Raw genomic sequence first — 10,915 nt, forward strand, 5'->3', positions numbered from 1 at the left:
CCCATATACACGGGTAAAAAAAAACGCAAAACAAACAAACAAGAAAAAAAACTTAGTGAAGGACTTTTCTTCTCAACTAATCTATCTGAAAGTTTTGTATGAAACTGGTCCATGTTGCACAAAAGGTTGGAGCCCAGCTATTAAGCATTTTAACAAAAAGGGGGGAAAATATTTATTTTAGTTCTAAAATTTGAAAACATATCAGACTAAAATCGGTTTTATAATTCAGATGACACAATTTATTCACTCAAACGGTTTAATAAAAAAATACTTCACATCTGCAGTTCGAGGAAATGACAAACCACCCTTTTATCAGTACTTTAAATGTCAAACAGGCAGGCATCTTGTTAGCTCTTATTGTCATAAAATTAGAAACAGCTGTCTTGTTCTGCCTAAAGGGAGAAGAACTTTACCAAATCCTCTTACAYTTTCCAGCATCTAGATTACCTTTAATGCGCTGTGATGGACTGGCATCCTGTCCACTGTGTACTCTGCCTCCTGCCCTGTGGCAACCGGGAAAGCCCTGTGCCCTGAGGCTAACAGATATATAACACTGGGATTGTTTRTGGATTGTCTCAAAGAAAACTGTGCTTTTTTTTCTGCTCAAAAAATTCATGTTACTAACAAGGTTACACAGTGTAAGCCGGGGGTGGGTATTATTTTGTTTCAGAGCACCGTGCTGACTTAATGTTAGAACAATGCGAGAGCCGTACATAAAGGGAAAAAAGCCTAATGTGTAATGTGAAACCATCTCATTTTTTATTTCCTCTCTTTTCCAATGATTGTTCGTTTGTAGCAAAGTTAGCATGCTTAGTCAAAAAAAAAAAAAAAAATTTCCCGAATGCAGCAAATCTCTCTTGGCACATCGAATATAAACTGTCAAAACATTTAGATGTCACTGCATGGTTAAACAATGAGGCATTTTGAGGTCTGTTTGTTTATCTTTTTGAAGCAATCATCCTCAGCCTGAGTCTGCCGGCAAAGCCACSGACCTCACAAACTCAGAGAAGAGTGAGCGTTTCACACAGTCCAAAAACCTTTAGATTTTCCAAAATGTTTAATTCATTATTTTTCATCGGCCTCAAAAATTTATTAATGACGTGACATTGAAAATGTTCATGCAATTGTGTAGTGAAGGCTGACTAATGAATAAAAAAATAAAATCCATATAGCACTTATCATGTCAATTTTCTTTTAATGGCATACTGAACTGATAAGCCTTACAAGGACTAAACTGGGCTTTTAAGATAATTATTAAAGCTGAATAATTACCTCTGGAGCAGTAAGGTCCTATGAATCCAGGAAAACAGTGGCACGATCCTGCCACACACTCCCCATTCCCGTAGCAATTGTGTGTGCATTCTGTCACCGACTCTGTGAGTGCAAAGGTTTGTAACTTTTATTTCATGAATTGTCAGAAAAAAAAAGGCAGAAATCTGAAATTTCTTAGTAACTTTTAAGAACTACACAGATAATAATAAAAGCAAAAACAAATCAATTTTTATTTCTGCAACATAGATTTTAAAAACTTGGGTTTCTTATCCACAGTGCATGTTTGAAGCAGCGCATATATTTACAGCTGTTTGTCCATGTCCCACTAAGGTCTAAGCCTCCATAACAGTGTACTTCATGCTGACTGTTCCCACCTAAGCCCTGTTAAGCAAAAGCCACAAAAGACATTTTAAATTAGACCAAATAATTCCATGTTTTTGAAACATTTCCCTTCGCTCCTGTTTCTTTCGCCGCCCCAACCCCTTGAATGACTGATCATGCCCACACAAGCCATGCAATCTCCTGAGTGTTTACAGCTCAAATCCTCTCTGAGTTGAAGTTAATCTGACATATCCTACAGACAGATCTTGTGTTCTTTCAACAGACCAACGCTCATAAATCGCGCACCCCCCAGAAGACCGGGGGGCCCTCATTTTGATCGGCGTTAAGAGGGCCAACTTTTATGTTATGACTTCAGCTTGTATTGGATGTTCATTGAGCCACTGTCAGACCCAAGCAATTTTGACCTCACACATCGATACCTTCATATTCGTCGGCCTGGATCAATAGCACTCCCGATGGACAGAAGAAAAAAAAAAGAAAAACGTTAACTTAGCCTTAGTGTTTTTTTTTTTTTCTAGCTCAAAACCCGCAAGGAAATTTCAGACTTCAGAACAGAGAAGAGGTTGTTAGGATGGAAGAATCGATGCTGTGTATGGTCTGGCGTTCTACTACTAAGCGTAATAATCCACTACACTGAGATGTAAACCTTAAGCTACCTCCTGCCTTGCTCGAAGTTTGGAAAAACTCAGCTTGTTTGTGCGGCAGACGGATTTCAGTCTCATTTTTCCTGCTGGCACAGCTGTTTCGGGAAATTAAAGTCTTCCAAACATGTCATTACACAAACCTTCCAATCACGCTTGTTAACCAGCCCATAGCAGATGCGCGTCCTCTTACCCTGGATGATGGTGTTGTAGGAGACGACTTCCATGCTTCGCCCGTCGTTATAAAAGGCAAAGTGCCACACCCCTGAGTCCAGGTACTGGATGAATCCCGCTTGGTGGACGGTGACCGGATGATCTAGCCGAGCTCTTGTGTCCGTTTCACTCAGTGCCCAGTGCTCTTTGGCAATAAGCCGGCTCCCATCCAGCAGCTCAACAAAGTCATACTGGGAAAAAAAACAGAGAGAAGATTTCAATAGATGCAAACGGCTGTTATTTTAATGTCTAGTCCTGGRGTCTGCAACCTGTGGCTYTGGGGCCACAAGTGGCTCTTTGGTCCCTCTGCATTGGCTCTTTGAAAATGTGATCAAACATAACAGAGTGATTTTTTGTTGTTGTTGTTTTTATACTCACAACAGAAATCAATTTGTATGCAAATATGTGAGCAATCCTACAAATAAAAAAGTAAAACATGTTAGCTCACGTTAGCCTGTTGTTTACTTAAATATTCAACTTTTTCTATGATCTTTCTCTCAAATCCATCAGATTACCTTAAAATAATTTGAAGACTACATACAGTAATAATAAGAATTAGGAAAAAAGTATACCTGAATAAATCTGTTGTACTAATTTTTTATGAAATTTGGTATAAACTATATATGGTATTTTTCTTCTTTACATGAAAATGTTCTTTTTATTGTCCTTATGTGTATAATAATAAATAATATAATTATAACAAGAATATTTATTCGGTTTTATAATGTCATCTCCAATGACCATAACAGTTTTCGGAAAGGCCTCGAAAAGGCCCATGGACCACCAGTTGATAATCACATTTGTAGCTTGTTTTGCGGCTCTGGACACATTTTATTAGTGAGACAGGGAGCGCAAATGGCTTTTTTGATCATAAAGGTTGCAGACCCCTGGTCTAGTCAGTTCAACAGTAAACAGCCAGGATGGCTAAAAAAGTACTTTTTTTTTGTTTTGTTGCATACTTTGTATGCAAAGCGAGAGGAGAGGAACTATGCAAAGTTTAAATGCAAGACATAACAGAAGTGGATTGTGTAAACATGACAAAATATTCAAATATTATAAATGTTGATTTTTCTGTGGCAGGCATTCAGAGTTGATAGATGTTGTCTGGAGAGGTGTTTGTGTACTGATAGAACTGATATGGCTCTGAGGCAAATGCAAACGCCGCACTGTGAACTCTGATGGGACTCTGCAATCCATAACATGTTTATTACAGTCTGTTCAATTAACTTTGATAATGCGGTGTGCAGATGACTCGAAATTCAGATCGGTTCACTGCTGGGGTCACCTACACAGCAGAAACATTTATGTAGCATTTCGTTTCATTTTGTTGGCACAAATTACTGTTACGTTGCACATTTGAGTGGTGGCCTGTCATGAAACGGTTATGTTTATTCATAATTGTTTTTTCTCATTTCTTGAATTCTAAAGAGACACATTGACCACAGCACAAAACACACAATAAAAGATAAATAAATTACAAATAAATGTAACAGGCTTTCAAGGCATTGTTTTCTTCAGTTATTTTGGGGATTCAGCATGATAGCATCTCTAGGTTTTTTTTTTTCCAAACAAACATTGATTTAGAGGGTAAACAAGGAGGAACGAGTTATTCCTACCAATGAGTAAAGAGGTGCATCTGCTTTCAATGCACCTGCCCAACACCTGAACCCCATTTTGACTGGAGCTCAGGCGCACAGCAGAAAACAGGGTAAAGCATACAGTAGAAAACAATCCCCAAACAGGCTGCGGGCTGCACAGCAGCACAGCAGATGTAGACAGCAGATCCCCGGGCTAAAGCAGTTGTTAGCTACACAGATGAACCGAGGCTGTGAAGACCGAGGGCTGGAAAAAAAAAAAGAAAGAGAGTCTGTGGGCTGCTTAGGAGTGTGATGCATACAGATCGGCTCTGTAGCTGGTTTTTATAAGAGCCGTGTTTCAAATCCAGCAATGAGGCTGTTTATGTAGAGCTTTGATGAGCCATTGGTTTTGAGTTAAAACCATTCCTGACATACTCCTTTACAGGGGCTGCATAACACTATAATACGAGAGGAAACAAGATCAAAAGAAATGCATTTACAAATTAAGTTAACCAATTTGCATAAATCTCAAATGTTTTTTTTTTCTTAAGCGGGATTGCTGTAGCTGTAGCATCCATAAAACAATGATTTAATTGATTTTAAGACCACAGGCAATCAAATATCTCAGTAAAAAAAAACATAATAATGTGCAGTAATTGATCAATTATTTTCTGAATGAATGCAATATCAAACCTAATGAATACACAATGCACTTTAAATGATTGGAMATAAAACAGGATTTWAAAAAAAAMAACAAATGGGAATGTGATCAAGCAGCTGTTCAGTTTGCTGGCAAACAACAGGAAGAAGCAGGAGAAGTCAACATTCTGATTCAAAGTCTTTGTGCAGAGCGGTGAGGGTTGGGTAGAGATATTAACCTGGCGGAAGTAGACTTCTTTGTATTGTTGACTTGAGGGGAAAGTAATAAAACAGTTCATCCCACAAGCCCTAACCCCCATGGCCAAGCGCATACATCTTGATTAGGTGCCGTGAAAGCCCCTCAACTCATCTCAATCCAACAATGCAGGTGAAAAACAGTCAAGAGACCGAGCGCGCAGAAATGCCCCGTGGATCGAGAAGGAAAACAAAAAATCCTGCAAATTTCCCAGCATTTGAAATGAGTGAACCTAAGAGTTGTACAACTGAGGACAAACTCTGAGGAAGAAGGGAAAAAAAAGTTTGTTTCTTCCAACTTGTCTGGTTTGTATCATCACAGACAGACATTCAATAGAAAATGGAGGAAGTCTATATTTGACAAAAGTGGAAAGGTTGTTGCACTTAACTGCTGTCTTGTCTTCCAAGCAGTGAATACGACCAACAGTCAATATCTCTCATTGGGGTCTTTCATGCTCAGTTAAGTAAATGCATTGATTTGTTCCCCCAGTACCTGAGCAGAATGTAATTTAGAAGTTGGCACAATGGACACAATGTCCAGCATTGACAAGCAGGAGTGCCTGAATAGCAAGAGGTTGAGACATAAAAATAGCGTCTTGTTAATTAGTAGGCTTTGGTCTTTGATTTTTGTTGGATTACCATTATTTTTTTTAATGCATTTATTTGTTTGCCTTTGAAGTGGAATCCAATTCACTTCCTGTTTCGCTGGACCTTCTTCCATTTGAGTGTCGTGTCACCCTCACAGTTTACACTTGAGGGAGATTGTCGAAAAGGTGAAGCTAAAGCTTTCTTCAGTCAAGTGTGGTGGAAAATAACCATTGTCTGAGAGCTTTCATCACACATCAGACATTTAGATGCTCGAAAAAGTCATTCAAAGGATACGTCGGACATTTCGGAAACACTCCAGTTTGCAAATAACGGATATTTTAGTGGAAGTGAAACCAGCTCCACTCACTTGCCAACTCAGGAAGGAGAACAACTCCACGATAAGTTATTATTCCCGGGTGAAAAGATAATCCACGTCCGCGAAACAGCAAATTCATTATAAGGAACGAAATATTAAAGAAAAAAATGTAGACATGTTTTCAATAACAATGTGAATGAATGAGCAAATAAACAAATAAATCAATTAMATGAAAACAACATGGAAAAAATAACCTTTGTATATCATAAACATATAAAGACAAAATAATTAATGGTTGAAAATGAGTTCTGCTATTGTTCATTTTTTTTTCCAATATGTAAAAGGTAAACACTATGAAAAAACTAATCAAATAAATAAATAAATAAATAAATAAGTTCTTGAACAATATCAAACGATGCAGTTTGAAAGACTTTACTCCGGTGTTTTATATCGTTGTGCGAATCTCAAATGTGTACATGCGCTCAATGCAAACAAAGCAGTTTTATCAGYGTGCTTTACTCAACAAATCTGAGCATAAATCCATACAAATACATCCAAAATTGTCTAGTTTCTCACTCCCAAACAGCTCTTCGTTGGACACGTCGTCGTTTTCTAGCTTTCAGTCACTTCGGCTGTTTCCATTGATAAACAAATATATGGAAGATTTGGCACCCAAATGTTGCTTTTTAAATTTTAACTTAAAGACTCAAACATCAATATGAAAAAATATTTATTTATTTATTTATTTATTTATTTATTTATTTATTTATTTATTTATTTATTTATTTTGTTAATAGCTTTGGAGAAGGGTGGGATTAAATACGTTTTTTACTTCTTCCCATTCCTTTTCAAATATGTTAATTTTGTTATCACTTTTTATTACTTTTTGTTTTGTATATATGTTTGAAATAAACTATACTAAACTAAATTCATTCATTCATTCATTTTTGACCAATATGTAGGACGTTGTGAAGTCAAAAAAAACCTGTCTGATTACAATTATTGATCATTTCTGGCAATAGGTCAGTGTGTGTTTTTTTTATATTAAAATAGTATATATGAAAAGTTATGTCTTTTAGATAACAGCAAAAAAGTACACAACTTAAAAAACAACAACAAATAAAAAAAATTCTTAAATCCAACACAAACATTTTTTGTATAATTACGTAAAATAAAATTTTCTCAAAATCTGACCAATAACTATTACAGAATGATAGAAAATGATTGGGTCTACAGTGTTCTACAATTTGCACATACTGCGATAGAAAATGATAATTKGACTGAACTTAATAGAGCGTTTCATCAAGCCCCATGGGGACACCAAAGTGCTTTACACTACAGTCATTCACCCATTCACACACTGATGATGGTAAGCTACATTGTAGCCACAGCTGCCCTGGGGCACACTGACAGAGGCGGGGCTGCCATGCACCGGCGCCACCGGACCCTCTGACCACCATCAGTATAARGCAGGTGAAGTGTCTTGCCCAACGATTGAGACAGCTTGAACGGGGGACAGAACCGGCAACCCTCCAGTTAAGCTCCTTACCTGAGTGTGAGATGGTGCAAGACCCTTTCTTCCGTACACTCCTATCAGCGCGCTTCTCTGTACTGAGATGTTGAACTTAAGAAAGCGTGGTTGGTCCATGTTCAGCTGAGAGCGCCAGAACACCCCCGGTGGGACGCTCTGAGCCACTCTCTTCCCAATGTCAACCTGCCCCGTGTCAATGGAGTTGTTCTCGTGTTGAAAGATGCCAGTTTTCCCTACAAAACASAAACATACCCAACCATTCATGAGGGAGCAAATGAATAAATAAATATGAAGGAATTTATTAGTTATTTAGATRCTGATTTTAAAAGCATCACACCGTTTTAYAGTTTTCCTTATTAAGTATTGACTTTTATAATCTATTGTTTGACARTTGTTATGTCTTGATTAAAACAGTTTTAGTTACATGCCTGAAACATCATGACAMCACATAGATAAACCGTTAATGAAACATAAGGACAGGATTTCTGTTTRAGTGCCTGAGATTCAGCTGTAGGCCTGTAGGGGGCGAACCAGGCACTGAACAACCACGTTAAAAAGGGGGGCACTTCCGGTTTCCCGGCAGCGCTGGTTTCATGCTTCAGCYGTAAGCATTAAATCACCATTCAGACTCCAGTACTGGTGTTGTATGGCCATTCTCTTCACATTTTAATCTATCCAACATTCATGTGGTTTTGTCACGATTTCAGTTAACGAACACTAAATTTTCTTACAAATAAATAAAACAACAACAACAAAAGAAAAGCAAAGTTAGGGTGACTTGATTTGATCCAGTTCATCAAGTAAATCTTGTTCAATCACTTCATTGGCACAGTTATGGTTTTTATATCACTTTTTGATTCATGGCTGTCTTTAAAAGGCCCATTGTTTCTGTTGCTTGTCGTTGTAATCTCCTAATTAGGGTGGTACATTACCAATAAAGCACCATATCGTTTCCAAATTAGCTGTGACCAAGCACAAAATTAAAAGCTGTTTTTCTAAGGCCTGTTTGCTGGACGATAACAGTACATATTAAAATGACAAGCTATATAATTGTGTTTTAAAACGACTAACAGGTCAAATCCCCCATCTTCTTTCAGGTCCTTGTGACTCATCGAGTTGGGCTTTATATCAGATAAGGTGCAAATGGAATCTGTCAGACACTTAGAGCTGCCTTGCCAGAGCAATAACTGCAAATCAAAACAATTTGCCGAATGATGTCCTTCAACCGTGTCCTTATAGTCCCATGATTTTCTCGGGAGTTATATGGTCTGTGGTCACCTGAACAATTGTGATSTTCAATGTGCCATTACCTGAAAAAAAAATATTGTTAAAAAGAAAAAATCTACAAAGTCCTTGGCCGGGGAAGGAATGCATATAGAAGATACCGAGCAAAGCTAATAACTCATGCAGCGCTTTGCTAACCCACCTTAAGAAGCATTACAGAGTGCAGACACATGTATTGTAGCTGTGGGTATATCTGTTTGTGCCAGACCTCCTTTATTTGCATGCCTCAGTGTTGGGTGTGTAATGAGGCCATTGCCTGTCACTTCCGCTTCAGTCAAAGTGAGGCTTGGAAGCCAAGTTTACCTCTGGGGAGAATAATAGCTGGCTATTGATTGCCTTTAAACAGTCCAAAACCTGCCTCATGCTATCTTAATTAGCAGTACTTATGAGGATTTAAATCTAGCTGAGTTTAAACAATTGAGCTTTTGCCTGGCCTGTTCAACTCAATTAATGCTTTCGTGGTTGTGCATTTTAAATACCATATTGTGCTTCGATGTTCATTTGGTGGCTTTTGCTGTAAAGGTGAGCTGAGATGGCCAGCTCGCTTGTTGATGAAAACCACAACGGGCYAAAATTATATGTAGGGACTACAAAAACAGTTTGAAGTCAGTCGACTGATTTCCAAAAGGTTGAGAGGTCCCAAAAAAAATTCTCATGACTCAGCACCGAGCGGAACGCAGAGGGCAAACGCTTCGCAATTCGTTCCTCCTAATTGTCATTTGAAACTTTCCTTGATTAAATTCATTTGCACCTTGGTGCTTTAAAAATCCCCAAACCCATTAAGACTGGTTTCAGTGTACGTGTTTATGTCCCTTTTAAATCTTTACATATTCCTTTTTTAGACCACAAACAAAAGCAATTAGCTGGTTCTTATTAAAGCCAAATGCAAATGTAGAACGTGTTGTTGCTGTTCAAAATATGTAGGAACAAATGATAACATCAGGTTAAAAATAACAATTCATATTAAAAGGGTGGTGGCGGGGTTTCAATTTTATTTATTTCCCCTTTTTTTTCCAAACAAACTGACACTCTGTAATAAGAATACCATCACTTAACATCAAAAACCASTCTGAACGTGGATATTTCAGTTCTATGCTTTGTGTTTAGTTTGGTGTTTTATGCAAGGTAAAGTATTCTCATTTGTATTTTTGTTCATTTGCACTTCTAAAGCAGCTCTTATCTGTCAGCATTTGATCACACACCTGTGCTGCTAAAAACAACATAGTATGATACAAGCAGGTATTTTTTTCTACATTTGCCTCATTTCTGTATTTCTTATAACTTTCTTGTTCTAAACAATTTTACTTGCTGCTTGCAGTTTTGTAAAACATATTTTCAAACAGTGGCAGTTTGGCTGCAAATCCTTTAGATAACTTCACTTCCTTTGTCCATTTGCTGGCCTTGTAGACCATCTTTATTGCTTTTATTGCTTTTACTTTGTGCAAAGTGCTTTGTTCAGTAGAAGCAGTTTTAAAATAAATGTTATAAATAAATTTGATTTGATTTAACAAACCTGAACATTTTACTTATTGCAAACAAGAAACAGTCACACACACTAGATTGACTCTTCATGCAATTATATTTCTAATGAAAAGATCATTTGATACTGAAGGATTTCTTCTGTTGCAGTACAAACGCGCCCACAAAGAGAGGAGACTCGAGCTCAAACAAATGGCGCTCCACATGACTTCAGAAGGCAACAGATCTGTGATCAGCTGGGCGAGTAAGAAGAGCACACGGACCAGTTGTTGCAAAGTATTCATTTAAAAGACACAACCATAGTAGAGACAAGTTTTTTATTAGTTTTATTATAACATCATTGGTATTTTTACAGGGGTGTTGTATTGTAAAGGTCCAGATACTAATTACTGTTTATTGGATCCACTTTAAGAGACTTCAGATGGTTATAGGAAGTCTTCAGTCAGAGGAGACAAAAACCCAAGGCTGAGGTTTGGTGTTCACATTCTGTTTAAACATGAAGGATGGTTATGGTATGGTAATTATATTGATTCATCATGTTTTACAGTGTTATTCTGTATGGTCTTTTATAAGTTTAGAGCATCTGCCTCTTTGAACGTCTCTGCACAATTCTGCTTCAGCATATTTATGACTTTGCTTTTCAGTAATATCTGTTCTGTTAGAAAAAGCAGAAGTATTTAAACATCTGCTCTTATACATGCATTTCTATATAGTTTTTTATTTTACTTACACACACACACACACACACACACACACACACACACACACACACACACAC

General features: G+C 37.5%; 1 protein-coding gene across 1 annotated transcript in view; it reads right to left on the reverse strand.

Annotated features, from left to right (window-relative positions):
• Positions 1-10,915, reverse strand: part of si:dkey-237h12.3 (teneurin-3) — a gene marked incomplete in the record, with an annotated part of 271,624 nt that overhangs the window by 78,647 nt on the left and 182,062 nt on the right. Inside the window, 3 exon segments of the mRNA XM_014001975.1 lie at positions 1,273-1,374; positions 2,449-2,659; positions 7,393-7,607. Coding sequence (XP_013857429.1) covers positions 1,273-1,374; positions 2,449-2,659; positions 7,393-7,607 — 528 coding nt within the window.

This window comes from Austrofundulus limnaeus, unplaced genomic scaffold, assembly GCF_001266775.1.
Source record: "Austrofundulus limnaeus strain Quisiro unplaced genomic scaffold, Austrofundulus_limnaeus-1.0 Scaffold11, whole genome shotgun sequence".
Classification (NCBI taxonomy): Eukaryota; Metazoa; Chordata; class Actinopteri; order Cyprinodontiformes; family Rivulidae; genus Austrofundulus; species Austrofundulus limnaeus.